We start from the raw sequence: 15419 nt of genomic DNA, 5'->3' as shown, positions 1-15419 counted from the left end.
TTTGCAACATTTGGATCTGCAGTCGAATGCTTTATCACTGAGCTCTACCCAGTACATTCATGATGTACCTGTGAGGAAATGAAGGTCCTGGTAGCAGGTTATTGGGCATGCCTGCTGGTCTGTCAGCTGCTGTATCAAATGTCCCAGACTTAGAAGTGAGACTGGTGAATAAATGCAGTTTTCTTCTATGGATACAGCTGACTCCTTCTCTCTCCCTCTCTCTCTCCCTCTCTCTCCCTCTCTCTCCCTCTCTCTCCCTCTCTCTCCCTCTCTCTCCCTCTCTCTCCCTCTCCCTCTCTCCCTCTCTCCCTCTCTCCCTCTCTCTCTCTCTCTCTCTCTCTCTCTCTCTCTCTCTCAAGGACAGTCAGGGTCATCCTGGCAGAGGCCAAGCATCTCTCCACCTGTCACTCACACAGCACCACTGCAGGCTTGTTTCCCAGCCAATCAAAGAAGAGTGTCAATAATGCATTGGGATTTCTTAGATGTATATACCACTATGATAGCATTGCTATAACATCATTATCCTTCATGAGTGCCAGGTGACACAGTGAGGGTGGTTCACCTCTGTGATGCTGACAGGGGATGAGGTCGTAGGGTGGCGTGCGAGTCAGGAAGTAAGGCAGCAAAACGATTGGTGGGATGTACAAGAAGGGGGTGGGTCGGTAATATGTTGGTGTGAAGTCTCACCTCTGTAACCACCCAATCTTAGTGTTAATCCTTCTAATAACAATGTGTTTGTTTAGCAGACACTTTTATCTGAGACGACAAAGAGAGGGGGTATTGAACCTGCAACCTCTTGGCCTGCAGTCAAACACTACAGCACTGAGCTACACCCAGCCTTTCCACTAACATTTTATAACAGTGAATAGGACCTTTTGTTTTTAGGGTAAAGAAGTGGATATGGTACATCACCATTCCTGATATTAGGAAGCAGTGATGCATGTAGTACGTTTATCTCCACACATGCCCAGTCATCTCCTCTCAGCTCCACTCGGCTCCTCCTTCCAGATCTGCAGTGTGAACCTGCATGCCCTCCAATCAACTGCCGTGTCCAGGAGTGTATGTGTTTGTGTGTGTGTCTGTGTGCGTAGTGTGAGTGTAAGTCAGTGTATGTCTGTGTTTGTGTCTTTGTCAGTGTGTGTGTGTGTGTGTTAAGTAAGTGATTGAGGAGGGGGTAATCAATAGGTGCTGTTGGGACAGAATCTGCCTCCTCACAGCAGGGATATACCCTCTGCTGAGAGGTTGTGTGCATGATGGCTGACTGATAAGAGAGTGTGTGTGTGTGTGTGTCTCATGAGCCTCCGTCAATGGGCCAGGAGTGAACCCCAAGTGTGTGTGTGCGTGTGCTTCGTTCTGTCAGAGGGCCAGGTTTGTGTCCCAGGTGTAACTGAGAGGATAAGCAAACTCACACTGCAGCAGTGAATCAGCAGAACATCTTGCTATCTCTCCCTCTGCCCCCCCCCCCCCACACACACACTCACATACACCACACACGCTCTCATGATATTTACTGTCAAATATGTCAGCCCATCTCAGGTTAAGAGAGGTTGAGACTGAGATATGGCCTTTCTCCAGCCTCTCTCAGATGTGTCAATCCTGTTAAAGCTGCAATAGGTCATATTTAAAATAAAATACAAAATGTGAAACTGTGTCCCCAGTTCTCGTCTGAACTTCGCACCTTCCTCAGTTGTTTCCACGAAATAAGCCAAGAAGGGAAACCTTCCTCACTTAAATAGACCGACTGGAACAGGATTGCTCGAACACCGTTGCCTGGAAAGTGGTGGGCCGCTCCAAAAAAGAGAAATTCACAGCATTCGCATAGTAAGCACATACGCCCAGTCTGTTCCATGCTACCTGTGCTTGTCTGTGGTGACTGGCGTTGAGAGACCCAGTGACGTGAGGCTGAAACTGCTGTCTCTTTAAGGAAAGCGTGTTTCCGTGCTGAGTAGTGAGTTTTTCCTCTCCCTCCTATAAAAGCTCAACATCTCCCCTCCTGCCGCATTCACGGTTCCTCCTCCGGATCAGCAAAATGAGTTTTACGGTGGACCACCACTACTATGGCCCGGCGTCATACCGCAAGGCTCGGCCAGCCTCCCTCTCCTCTTCCGGCTTCCAATCTCAGCGCCGTCGTACAGTCAGCAGCCAGCCGTCCTCTACAGACAGTGTGGATGTCTTTACCGGGGACATGTCGAGAAGGAACGAGAAGGAGGTTCTTCAGACTCTAAACGACCGGTTCGCGGGCTACATTGACAAGGTGCGAAACCTCGAGATGCACAACAGGAACCTGGAGGCAGAAGCAGCAGAGCTGAGGCAGAACCAGGCTGGACGCGCGTCTATTGGAGAGCATTACGATCGCGAGCTGGGTGACCTGAGGGGTCTGGTGCAGCAACTGACCGGAGAGAAAGCTCGTGCGGTGCTGGAGCACGAGCATCTAGAGGAGGACATCCAGAACATGCAGGCTAAACTGGAGGACGAGGCACGCACCCGCGAGGAGATGCTGGCCGCTACGCGGGCCATGAACAAGTATGTGGATGAGTGCGGTCATGCCCGGCTCGAGCTGGACAAGAAGCTTTGCTCACTACAAGAAGAGGCCGCCTTCCTGAAAAAGAACCATGAGGAGGAGGTTGCAGAACTTCTTGCACAAATCCAGGGCGCCCAGGTGAACTTCGAGGTTCGAGACACTCTCAAAGCAGACGTCACGAGCGCACTGAGGGAGATTCGCGCGCAGCTGGACGGACACGCAACAAAGAGCGCAACACAAGCTGAAGAATGGTTCAAAGGTAAGAACTGTTACTTTCCATAACTTTAATACCATGCACTTGCAGAAAAACCTCTTTACCCGTAATTGCTGCATTTAAACTAACGGGTCTCTGTCCATGGTGCTGAACCTATATTGGCATCTCCAGGGTTTGCATTGTGTCACACGGTTTTAAAGACGTTTTCTTTACAATAAGCCTACACGAGACAGATGTTTGAGAAAGCTTTAATGTTAGCATAGTTTCTGCGTTTGTTACATTTGAACACATATCAACTTTGAAATCAGGTGTTGAAATGAAGAAAGTTGCTAAGTATGCATATACATGATCTGTGCGGGCATTAACAGTTGTCCTGCGACGTTCGTGTATAGCTTAATGGCCCCTTGTGGTATTCGATTTTGCAGTTGGATGAATCTTTGCCGCAAGCTACGGTGATTCAGCAGATTTTCAAGGGTGATGTCGTAGTCAGTTGTCGAACCTTCTTGCTCGTCAAATCAATGGAACTGTTAGATTTCCACTAACCCCACATATTTGACTCAACTACCCTTGAAGATGGCAGCCTGTCTGCCTGTGAGCGTGACCCGATGTTGAGGACAACTCCAATGTAGCCCTCGTCCATGCTGAGGCGACTGAGGACAGTCAAGCGGAGGGAGTATGCTAGCGCACAGCCTGCCTGTCATGTTTGAGACAGCTTTTTTTTTTTTTTACTCGTTTTCTTACTCTCCATGTTGTGGTGAGGACTCTTGTGTGAGCCTACAAACCCATTAATAGTATTTCTATTTAAACTATACTTAACTTCCATTGATAGTATACATACTCTATACTTAAGTATATAGTTTACTTAGTTATAGTCTATACTTAAGTATTAAGTTGAGGAAGAGAAGCTGGCTAGCTGAGTCAGAATGCTGACAGACAGGCTGACAAGGTCACCTCTGCTGGTGGTTGTGTGGGCTTGGGGTTCACCGTCAACCTGTGCTCAGCGGAGGTTAGCACCTAGCAGCCACAGGCCCCAAGCGAGAATCAAACCCAGGACCTGGGTGTCGCCAAAAGATTCAAAAACCTGAGATTGAAAGGCAATGTTCTGAAATTGGACCCAAAGACTCCTTGCTGCAAACACTGCATCATTACATTACATTTACATTTATTCATTTGGCAGACGCTCTTATCCAGAGCGACTTACAGTAAGTACAGGGAAATTCCCCTGAGGCAAGTAGGGTCAAGTGCCTTGCCCAAGGACACAACGTCATATGACACGGACAGGAATCAAACCGGCAACCTTCTGATTAATAGCCTGAATCCCTAACCGCTCAGCCATCTGAGTTCATCAGAGGGTTAGGCTTGGACTGGGTCCCCATCGTGGGGCTGTGACAGAGACCATTTTCCAACACGACTTCCTACGTCCTCTCTCTTCAAACTATGTATCTAGCGACCTCTGACCTCTGTCCCTTCATACCTTTGACCCCTGTGCTCTCCGTGCCTCCCTCAGTGCGCATGCAGCGTCTGTCGGAGGCGGCGCACGACAACACCGAGGCGATCCGCGGCGCCCAGGAGGAGATCTCCGAGTACAGGCGCCAGCTGCAGAGCCGCACCATTGAGCTGGAGACCCTGAGAGGAACCAAGGAGTCTCTGGAGAGGCAGCGCATGGACACCGAGGACAGACACAACGGAGATCTGAACTCCATGCAGGCATGAGCACACACCACAAGCCACGGATGTTAACGTTTTACAATGTTTCGCCCCCTAGGGTGGCTACAGTGACACGGCAGTTTTACTGTCGTAAATCAAAGCAAAACGGGCCCGATACTTCCCTCCTTTTTGCTCTACGCTCTCCTAATTCTCCTAATTCACTGCCCCCCCTCTCACAGTCAATATTTTAAAACCTGCATTTCTTTCATTGTCTGTGGTGTGTGTGTGTTTTGCCTTTGTTGATCTTCCAGGAGACTATCCACCAGCTGAGCAATGAGTTGAAGAGCACCAAGTGGGAGATGGCCAGCCAGCTGAGGGAGTACCAGGAGCTGCTCAACGTGAAGATGGCTCTGGACATCGAGATCGCTGCCTACAGGTTGGTCTAGGGCATGGCTTTGTACTCTGTTCCAGTGATACAGAGTAGAACAAAACAACAACAACAAAAGGGACGAAACACCCTTCAACCATGCTATGAGTGTCGGCGTTGGATAGTTTGTCCACCAGAGGGCGCTCTCTACAACGTCCCTGTTGGCAACACTCGTGTATAGAACACCACAAACCTTACAACCAGCCAATCCAGCCAGATTCAGGTTGAGTGTTAATCTGTTTGTTTTGTTACGTGTTTCTGGATTTAGATTTTAAAAATTTATATATGTCGGCCGATATATCGGAATATCAAATTTTTTAATCACCAAATATTTGTATCGGTATCAGCCTTAAAAATACTTTATCGGTCGGGCTTAAATACATAGCTGGTTAAACCCCCTCCCTGATCCCTGGAGTGGGGAAGCGAGGGAGGAAGTGATATTGACAACAAACAAAATGCCTGAAGAATATCATGTTTGATATGAGATTGATGCCGTGCTGTTTCAAGTTGACACGTCTACTTCCTGTGTTTGCCTTCCACAGGAAGCTGCTGGAAGGCGAGGAAACGCGCTTTGTTTCGGGAATGGGGCCGTACTCCTACCTGAAGCTGAAAAGTGAAGAGATGTCCGACACGGTGATCCTGGAGGAGCAGACCGACGAGACTCAGGTGACGGAGGTGACGGAGGACGCAGAAGAGGGGGATGACGAAGGAGAGGCAGGAGAGGACGAAGGAGAGAAGGAGGGAGAAAAGGAGGAAGGAGGTGAGGAAGAGGGTGACGAGAACAAAGCAGAAGGAGAGGGTGAGGAAGGAGGTGACGAAACCAAGGAGGAGCAGGCCGAGGGAGCTGAAGAGGAGGAAGAGGGCGGTGACGAGGGGAAGGAAGAGGATGACAAGTTAAAGTCGCCTGAGAAGGGGGCCTCACCTCCATCCAAGTCACCCCCAAAGTCCCCAGCAGTCAAATCCCCAGAATCCAAGTCACCTCCATCCAAGTCACCTCCATCTAAATCACCTATGCCAAAATCGCCTGCCAAGTCTCCAGCAGTCAAATCACCAGCGCACGACAAGTCAAAATCTCCAGAATCCAAGTCCCCCGCTGTGAAATCACCCGAGTCCAAATCTCCGCAGCCCAAGACCCCAGAGCCCAAGTCCCCAGTTGCCCAAACTCCAGAGCCCAAGACCCCCGAGCCCAAATCCCCCGTCACCAAAGACCCACCAAAGGAGGAGAAGAAAGAGCAAGTGAAGGAGGAGGAGAAAGAGAAGCAGGACCCTAAGAGCAAGGCCGAGGACAAGGCCGACAAACCAGACGCGAAGAAGGAGAAGAAGCCAGAGGAGAGCCCCAAACCGGCCAAGCCCGAAGAGGACAAGCCCAGCCCCAAGAGAGAAGATGAGAAATCCGCTCCTCCGAAAACAGAAGAGCCCCAGGCCGAGGTGAAGCCCGCCCCTAAAGCGTCCACGCCCGAGAAGGCGGAGAGCAAGAAAGAGGAGAAGAAACCCGAGGCCAAGAAGGAGGAGAAGAAGGAGGAGAAGAAGGAGGAGAAGAAGGAGGAGAAGAAGGAGGAGAAGAAGGAGGAGAAGAAGGAGGAGAAGAAGGAGGAGAAGGAGGAGAAGAAGGAGGAGAAGAAGGAGGAGAAGAAGGAGGAGAAGAAGCCGTCCCCCAAAGCGGCCGACAGCAAGGACGCAGGGAAGACGATCGAGAAGTCTTCCAGCACGGAGGCCAAGGAGAGCAAAGAGGAAAAGGCCAAGAAGTGAGTCCCAGATGATGCGTTTGGACTCAGGCTTCAGGGCCAATCAGGGGTGGGGGGGGTTGGGGAGCATATCAGCAGCCTTTTATCTCAAGAGTAGGTGGGCCAAAGCCAAGCAGGGTGACAATCCTGTGCGTAAGCAATAGTGATCCTTAGCAAATAATACTTGAAATAAATACTTGATGTACCTTGACATGACGCTTCTAATGTTTGACTAGTGAATGCAGAAAGCTGTTAAAACTCTTCCCTGAATGTGACGACTGCCTGTATATCGTTCTCATAACAAGTGCATTTCAACCAACTCCTTGTGAGTGAGGAGGGATGTGTAGAGGTACACAATGTCAAAAGAAAACTATAGATTGTGTGACAAAATAATATATTACATATGTATATTTATGAAGAGATAGATCAAACGTGTTATATTCTATTTATGATTATGAATCGGTTGAACGACTGAACTTTGCTTGTTGTGCACTGCAGATTCCCCTGGGGTGCTCCATGCTAGGCTGTAACTGCACATGATGATGACTGTATAAACTGCTGAGAAAATGTAACATGAAACTGACAAATAATAATAAAGGTTGCAACAAAAAGGAACAAATGGAAAGTTTGTTTTTTCATTTGGACTAGCTTGTTAGGAGCCAGCGCTGCTTGGAGGGGATGCTGCTCATGCACGGTGCTAAACTTGTTCTTTATCCTGCAGGATATTAGCTCTGAGTTTTTCCTCTGCATTTTCCTTCATGTGTGAGGCTGAGTGCGTGTGTGAAAGACTGTGTGTGTGCGCGAGTGAGTCAGCAAAAAAGGTGTGAAGAGAAGCAGAGTCAGTGTGTGAGAGATGAAAGGTTTGGATTCTTTCCTCTGAAGACAGAGAGAGAGAGACAGAGAGAGAGAGACAGAGAGAGAGCATGTGCGGTGCTGCATTGCGGCTGGGCAGAGAAGGGGGCAGGGTTGCACCCTCCCAAATTTGCCACCCCACCCTGTGCTGGCGTTCTCTTCTCTCGTCACAGCCTCATACATAAATCAGGAGACAAAAGAGTAGTGGAGAAATAGAGCTGCTTACACCCTACTCTACCTGCTTCACTGCGCAAACACACACACACATATATATATATATATATAGAAGCTTGTGTCCAGCTAAGCTACGCCCTTTTAAGTTGTGTAAGCTTCATTGCACACTTAAAACACCATTAACAATCTGCTTAAAACACCATATCTGAAACACTCAAACAACCCCACTTTACCACCTGCACCAAACAGGCCACCTGTGACAGGCAGGCATTGTAGAACCAGACCTCCCATGGGGGGGGGCGTGACCCAGCGCCGGCAGGGGCTGACAGGGACAGAGCCAGGCAGGGGGCCCTGTCATGCAGCTGTGTAACCATGGAGGATGGAGAACAACCTGGACGGCTGTTGCCTGGTCGTCAGCCGGTTCAGCTTGGTCGCTGGGGGAGACGAGAGGTACATTGTACATTCCTGTTTCCTTTCAGTTATGACTAGGGATAAGGGAATTTACAGAGATGTGTGAGTGTGACAGAGTATGTGTGTGTGTGTGTGTGTGTCTGTGTGTGTGAGTGAGTGTCCTATGGCATTCTAGGCTCAGAGGGGATGACTCAGCGTGGAGAGCAGAGCTGGGCCTCGACAGCATAATGATCAGCTCTGGTGCAGATGACTATTTATAGACATGTGGGGGGAAGAACAGAGGACATTGGAGAACGACTGGAGGGGAAGGAGGAGAGCAGAGGGGGGCCAGAGAAAGAAGAGAAAAAACAGACGAGGCCAGCAGTAGACATTAAAGAGAAGGAATGTTTGTGATGAAAATAACACGATTTTATTGTCTAAATGACGCAAAGTTGTACATAAAAAAAAATTGCATGAGGGTGCTAGAGTCCTAAGCTAGTTAACGGCCTTATGACAGGATGTATAGGTCAGAGGTCAGGTTAAGGTGCGGGTCAGCGATGACTGAAGAAGCCTTGAGGATGGTTGTACTTGAAGGGCTTCAGACGATTGGGACCCCTACAGGCAGACACGAGACAAAAGTGTGTGTGCACGTTAACGTGTGTGTGTGTACACATGAAAGCAATACACTGTGTGACACTTTACCACTGAGCTATATCTCTCCCCCGGGACTGTGTGTGTGTGTGTGTACCTGACGGTGCGCAGGCACATCTTCTCACGAGGGAACTCCCGCGGGCCCTCCACGCTGTCATCCTGCCCGTCCGTCTCCAAATACACGTCCAGACAGACGCACAGACGAGCCACCTGATTGGTCAGCAGCTGGTGTCCCGGGGGGGGGCCCTGCAGCTCCGCCTTGAACACGTTCACCTCGCTCTCGATGGCCTGGGATGGGGGGGGGGGGGGGGACAGAGATGTCAATCACGCCCCGAGCCCGACGGTGGAGCGTCTGTGTGTGGGGGGGGGGCGGGGCTCTCACCCTGAGGTTGTCGTCGGAGCGGCCGCTGCGCTCGCCCTTCCAGCTGAGCGCGAGAGAGAACAGGGGAGAGACTTCTGGGTAGCGAGGGTTCAGCACCACAGCAGCATGGAGACGAGCTGAGGGAGGGAGAGACAAGGAGGGAGAGAGAGGGAGGTAGATAGAGGGAGGAATAGACAGAAAGAGCAAGAAAGAAGAGGGGGGGATTGAGAGAAGGAAAGAAGAGGACAGAGAGAAAGCGGATAGAGAGAGGGTGACAGACACAGAGAGTGGGATCGAGTGACAGACGGGGAGACAGAGACAGGGGGATAGAGAGAGAGAGAGAGGGGGAACAGTCAGTCTGGGAGTGAGTGTCTCACGCCCCCCCCATGACAGCAGAGCGGCGAGCAGCAGGTACCTGTGCCTCTCTCCACCACGGCCAGGAAGAAGAGGTCCGTGTCCCGGGCCAGGCCCGCCTCGCTCACGTGCTGCGTGTGGCTCAGCTCCTGCGGGAACACCACGCCCACGTCAGACCACAGCAGCTCGCGCGGGACATGGCTGCTGACGGGTCAGCCCTGCTCTGTGTGTGTGGGTGTGGATGGGTGTCTACCGTGTACTCCTGGTGGGTGATGGTTGTCCAGCGGGCCAGGCGAGAGAGCACCTTGGCAGGAAACAGTTGCTGGCACTCGCTGGAGACTGGAACGATGCTGTGCTCTGGGAGGAAAGACATCTCTGTTAGACGTGAGGGCCGGGCAAGCAAACCTGCTACCTGGTGTGTGTATACGTGTGTGTGTGTGCAGTGTCTGTGTATATGTGTGTTCGTGTGTGTGGTGTCTGTTTGTGCCACCAGCAGTGGTGTTAGACCTGCGTGTGTGTGTGTGTGTGTGTGTATGATATGTGTGTGTGTGTGTACTCACCCAGTGAGGAGAACTGCTTGTGCAGGGCCAGACGTGACTGGACTCGCCCTCTGAGCAGCTTCATGGTGGTCTCCATGTGACTAGCACTCAGACAGCTGCCCGCACGCGCACTCTGACACACACACACACAGCAGCGTCACCACTAGCACGTGAAGTTGTGGAGCACATGTGTGCATTGTTACAACACCGCGGGGCCAGCAAAACCAAAACACACACACACACACACACACACACACCTGTGGGGTGTCGGAGGGGAACTGCAGTCCTCCCAGGTTCTGGACCCAGACGTAGGGGTGGCCGTGCTCGGCCACGTAGTCCCCGAACGTGGTGATGCTGGAAGAGAAGCAGCGCCATTCATGATCACCTGCTGCTCTTTCTACTGGACACCTAGCGGTTAGCGCCTGACCTGCTAGACGTTAGCATTGTTACCCCACTTTATGAAACTGATAGCGGTTAGCATCCATATCCCACTTTTATCAAACTGTTAGCGGTTAGCATCCTTATCCCACTTTTATCAAACTGTTAGCGGTTAGCATCCTTACCCCACTTTATCAAACTGATAGCGGTTAGCTGGGTTGGGCGTCTCCTGTCCCTGGTCGTTAGCGAAGAGGCAGTTCAGCAGTGTGTCGGAGTTCAACAGCTCCCTGTAAATACAGGAATATCACATTAACGTAGGGACATCGAACACACACACACACACACACACAACAGCTGCAGACGCTGATATACACGCACACCGACACGCAAACTGTCACAAGACACAACTCCAGATGCCGATCTACACACACACACACACACGTTCATAAATACAGACATACAGAGACACACATACACAGAGCCAGACTGACCCTGCGCTGATGGCGGTGGTGAGGTCGACGGTGGTGGACACCTTGGCCTTCACGGTCATGATGTGGAGGTTCATCAGGTAGTAGAAGAACAGCTGGAGAACACTGCCATCTGGGCACACCGCCGAGGAGAGGACACAAGGAACACTTTAGTGTGTGTGTGTGTGCCTGTGTGTGTGTGTGTGTGTGTGTGTGTGTGTGTGTGTGTGAACCAGCTAGAGGCAAGGTCAGCGGTGGAGCTTGGCCCCCGGCTCTGCAGTGAGAGAACTCAATGACACTTGTCCACACACACACACACACACACACACACACACACTGGTGGCTTTCTCGCCGCAGTAAACAACAACAAAATCAACCACAAGCTGCATCAGAGGACACTGGGGGACAGAGAGGGAAAGAGAGAGGGGGGGGGGAAGAGTGAGAGGGATAAACGAGAGGATAATGAAACCATGAAAATGGGCTTCGTGTAAGTGCTGCATACTCATAACTCTGCCAGCTCTCCACAATATCCCTCCCTCCCTCCCTCCCTCCCTCCCTCCCTCCCTCCCTCCCTCCCTCCCTCCCTCCCTCCCTCCCTCCCTCCCTCCCTCCCTCCCTCCCTCCCTCCCTCCCTCCCTCCCTCCCTCCCTCCCTCCCTCCCTCCCTCCCTCCCTCCCTCCCTCCCTCCCTCCCTCCCTCCCTCCCTCCCTCCCTCCCTCCCTCCCTCCCTCCCTCGTTGCGCCTGCAATGCAGAAGCCTCTTCCCAGCCAGTCAGGAGCCTCGCCGTGACCACCAGGGGGCAGCTGAGGAGCCTATGACATCACAGCAGGCTCTGTGCCTACCTTTACACTTGATGTCCAGGCGGAGGGAGAGAGGGTGTCTCTTCAGCATCACCCGGCGCTTGTCGTCCAGCTGACCCCCTGTGGTGGCCCTCCTCCTCTTCTGAGAGAGAGACACAGAGAGAGAGACAGAGAGAGAGAGAGAGACAGAGCGAGAGAGGGGGGGGGTTAGTCACCCACAGTGACACAGAACTGTTCATCACTACTTAATCGAAGGCTTGCTTGAAAACCTTCACACTGAAGACTTGGTGCTGTTCGAGTCTACTCTGGGAGTAGGGCGGGAAGCGAGGAATGAAGGAAGAAAGGAAGGGAACAAATGAGGGTTGAAGTAAGTAAGAAAGGATGGAAGGATAGGAACTAGGAAGGAAGGATAGAAGGGAGGGAGGATAGGAAACAGGAAGGCTAGAAGGGAGGGAGGGTGGGTGTGTGAGAGCTGAGGTGAACAGGGACAGCGCAGCAGTAATGTGATCAGGCTGGTCAGACAGGCCCACAAGGAGAGATTGGAGGTCTCCTTCAGCAAAAATGGAACCCAGAAATAAATCATTCATAATCAACCGTGTGTGTCTGTGTGAGTGTGTGAGAAAGAGAGAGACAGGAGTGTGTGTGTGTGTTGGGCTTGGGTTACAGACTAATAGCCACAACTCTCATTTATTCCCATAATCCCCTGACTGGCGCAGGACTGAAGCAGGAAGGACTGATGGCTCTCCTTTCTACTTCCTCAGACGTGTGTGTGTCGGAGAGTGAGGTCTAAAGAGGCCAGGTGAACTGGATGACACGTGGAGGCAGTGTGTGTGTGTGAGGGGGAGAGCGTGGAGGGACAGTGACCCCTGGTGGAGGGACAGGGTAAGGGACTGGCGTCACTCACCGTCTTCTCCTGCTCCTCCTCAGCATCTGAGTCACTCTCGTCATCTGGATACACACACGCACACACACACCACACACACACACACACACACACACAGGCAGACATGCAGATAAACAAAGAGACAGACAGAGGTCACGTCAGAACAGTGATCCACTAACACTACTTTCCGCCACATCTCCTGCAGGAAACTAGGAGTGCGTATGTGTGAAGGAGTGTGTGTGTGTGTGTGCAAGAATGTGTGTGTGGGTGTGAGCTGCTTACCCTGGGAGTCCTCAGGAGGCTTAGACAGGGCCTTGGCCTCGTCCACATCTCCAACAATAGACACACTCAGGTTCTTCTCTGAAACACACACACACAACCTAGTCAGACCGTCGTCACTGAACAACGGTAGTAGCAATGAATACACACACACACATCACAGGAGCTACACTTCATAACTCTGGTAATAAAGGAGCAGAGGTGCACACACACAAGCACACACACACACTCACCGCAGGCCTGTCCGTAGGCACTGGCCTGCACTAGAAGGACGTAGAGAGGCGGGGGGAGGTGGCGGGCGATCTCTGTCTGCCTTTGAGTCTGCTCAAACGGCATGGACAGATACTCCTGCACTGGGAGGGACGCCTGGAGGAGGGAGGGAGGGGTGGAGGGAGAGGGGTGGAGGGAGAGAGGGAGAGGGGTGGAGGGAGAGAGAGGGATGGCGAGATCAGAAAAATGATAGAGATGATTCAGTTCAAGGGATATAGAGACAATCCACGTACACTCGACAAGCAGACTGGTAGGTCACTTTGGTTCAAAGTATCTGTTAAAGTACATCGATGTCCCAAGTCATTACTGACAAACTACCAAGAGTGCGTGTGAGCCTGTAGGAAGACTGAGTGTGCAGAACCTGCAGGCACACACACTCAGGAGCGTGTGTGTGTGTGTGTGTATGTGTGTGTGTGTGTGTGTGTACCTGCATGATGGCGTTGAGTCCAGGCTGGAGGCTGTTCAGGTGCTCCTTCTTCACCTCGATGGCCTTCAAGATCTTCTCTTTAGACGACTGGGAGTTCCTGTACTGCTCAGCCAACCTGGCAACCCACACAGCACTCTGTCACGCGCATCTTCTTCTCCAGTCTGTGTGTGATGGTGTTACGTGTGTGGGCTAGCGTGTGTGTGGGCTAGCGTGTGTGTGTGTGGGGGCTAGCGTGTGTGTGTGTGTGCACCTCTTCCTCTGCTCCAGCTCCCAGTCCAGGCGTGCCAGGGTGAGCTGGTGGGGGTCGTCCCGGGTCAGGGAGGGCCGGGCGATGTCCTGGGGAGCCTCCTGGTAGAAGTCCTGCACACTCACCAGGTCTATCTCCTCGTGTTTAGACCTGGGGGCGAGAGAGGAGGGGTTAAAGGGGGTGTGGGGGGGAGAGAGAGAGGGGGGAGAGAGAGAGACAAGACAGAGAGAGAATGACGACACAGCAAAGCGACCCTGCAGTGGGGCCCCAGTCCAGATGTTTACAGGCTAGAGGATAAATCACATGACCACGGTGTTCCAGTTACGGAGCAGGAGGGACTCACTTGAACTCCAGACACTTGCTGATTTCCTTCTGCAGATGCATGACCTCGTACAGCAGGTTCTGCAGCTGCAGGTGCAGCCCATCCACTTTCTGCTTCGCCTGGAGAGGGGGTGGGGGGGGGGGAGGAGCAGGGAGGGAGAGAGAGGGAGAAGGGAATGACGGAAGAGACCACAGAATCTTTGTACGTTCACGGTGCCTCCCAAACCTCCTGGGTATCTGTGTGTGTGTGTGTGTGTGTGTGTGTGTGCGTGCGTGTTACCTCGTGAGTCTGGTCTCTGCCTCTCTTCAGCCTCATGTGAGCCAAGCGGTTGAGCTTCTTCAGACTCATGAAGTGGATGCAGCTCTGCATGCGTTTCTCCTCCACCTCCGCACACTGGGGGGGGGGGGGGGGGGGCAGACAGAGACACCTCAATGACTCGGTTTGAACAAATAGCTGCTTGTTCAAGTGAAGCTTTAAACGGGAATCACCGTGAATCGAATCCCAGGTGATTCCATTGACTGGGCTGGAATGTAGTTGCATGTGGGATTTGCTTGCTAACGGTGACGGGAGTGTGTGTGTGTGTGTCTCACCCCGTCCTTTGCTCCTTGGGCTTTCAGATCCTGGATTTCCTCCATGAGTTTGGCAAGACTGTCACATGTCTGCTTGTACTGCTGGTAGTCCTTCTCAGGGTCACGGCCATCTAACTCCACCTCCTCACTGTACACACGCACCTCCTGCCCACACACACACGCAGTTTCAATCAACAACTGTACAACTGTCTATTGGTCTTAGTGCTTGGCAACCACAAGACACGTTCTACAGCTTTAAGGACGTTGCCCTTGACGTATGTGACGTTATGTGCCATATGCAAACGTCACACCAGGGTAGCCTCTTGGGTAATAACTTAACTGACTGTCCGAACACATGAAATGACGCCTGTTTACCTGGTCCCCCTCTCCGCGTCCTCGCTTCCCTTCCGGAGTGCCTGTCTCGCTGCGGACCACCTTAGCCTTGCGTTTCTTCACAACAACGTCGGAGGAGGACATGGCTTTCTAATACAAGGCCCTGGGAACATAATTGGCCGTTTTGGGATTACGCCATAATACAAACGGCTAAAAAAGAAACCCATATAGTACAAAACCCGACGCGCTGAAATATCATTCACACTCAACAGCCTTGTTAGCCATTTCTTTTAGCTAGTGCTAACATTGCACACATCAGCTGAAGTTGTTTTATCTGCTTTTCATGCACTACTACTACTACTAACTAAATACAGTACGTAGCTGCTTAGATGCTCAATATTGTGCACTCACCTGCGAGAGGTAAAAACTGAGTAACTATACAAAATAGTTTATATTTATTTTAAAAAGTGCGTCTAAAATGAGTTGTAATCAGTCGGTCTTCGTTCCCGCAAAGCACCGTGGGATCCTGGCGGCTTCCTCTGTGGTAACTCTAGCTGGCTCTCAGGCGTATTGCGCCCTCTGGCGTACTT

The 15419-nt window shown here is 51.7% G+C and overlaps 2 protein-coding genes across 2 annotated transcripts; one reads left to right on the top strand and one right to left on the bottom strand.

Annotated features, from left to right (window-relative positions):
* Positions 1-1839: 1839 nt before the first annotated feature.
* LOC146219780 (uncharacterized) lies at positions 1840-7133 on the top strand. Its single transcript, XM_084694905.1, has 4 exons — positions 1840-2780; positions 4243-4442; positions 4694-4818; positions 5352-7133. Exons 1-4 carry the CDS (start codon positions 2030-2032, stop codon positions 6556-6558), a joined length of 2283 nt encoding a protein of 760 aa, XP_084551031.1. The 5' UTR covers positions 1840-2029; the 3' UTR covers positions 6559-7133.
* Positions 7134-8356: 1223 nt separating this feature from the next.
* On the bottom strand, positions 8357-15395 carry thoc5 (THO complex 5). The gene is made up of 20 exons (XM_084694829.1): positions 15241-15395; positions 14872-14992; positions 14518-14661; positions 14207-14320; positions 13949-14046; positions 13609-13755; positions 13359-13473; positions 12895-13027; positions 12665-12742; positions 12404-12447; positions 11542-11641; positions 10724-10832; positions 10418-10519; positions 10112-10208; positions 9876-9987; positions 9569-9672; positions 9377-9464; positions 8983-9098; positions 8698-8888; positions 8357-8564 (listed from the first exon to the last, which is right to left on the bottom strand). Exons 2-20 carry the CDS (start codon positions 14971-14973, stop codon positions 8501-8503), a joined length of 2058 nt encoding a protein of 685 aa, XP_084550955.1. The 5' UTR covers positions 14974-14992; positions 15241-15395; the 3' UTR covers positions 8357-8500.
* Between the last annotated feature and the right edge of the window lie 24 nt (positions 15396-15419).

This window comes from Hypomesus nipponensis, chromosome 28 (assembly GCF_054491055.1).
Source record: "Hypomesus nipponensis isolate SF chromosome 28, ASM5449105v1, whole genome shotgun sequence".
In the NCBI taxonomy this organism is placed as follows: domain Eukaryota; kingdom Metazoa; phylum Chordata; class Actinopteri; order Osmeriformes; family Osmeridae; genus Hypomesus; species Hypomesus nipponensis.
The sequence above is the reverse complement of the archived record's forward strand: the minus strand, read 5'-3'. Positions and strand labels throughout refer to the sequence as shown.

Bases quoted from the DNA above. Each gene is read 5' to 3' on its own strand.
- LOC146219780 (XM_084694905.1), top strand. From the start codon at position 2,030: ATGAGTTTTACGGTGGACCACCACTACTATGGCCCGGCGTCATACCGC. The intron at 2,781-4,242 runs GTAAGAACTGTT...TGCCTCCCTCAG, and splicing joins AGCTGAAGAATGGTTCAAAG to TGCGCATGCAGCGTCTGTCG. The intron at 4,443-4,693 runs GCATGAGCACAC...TTGATCTTCCAG, and splicing joins GAGATCTGAACTCCATGCAG to GAGACTATCCACCAGCTGAG.
- thoc5 (XM_084694829.1), bottom strand. From the start codon at position 14,973: ATGTCCTCCTCCGACGTTGTTGTGAAGAAACGCAAGGCTAAGGTGGTC. The intron at 13,756-13,948 runs GTGAGTCCCTCC...TCTCGCCCCCAG, and splicing joins AGCAAGTGTCTGGAGTTCAA to GTCTAAACACGAGGAGATAG. The intron at 10,520-10,723 runs GTCAGTCTGGCT...CTGTATTTACAG, and splicing joins ACCACCGCCATCAGCGCAGG to GGAGCTGTTGAACTCCGACA.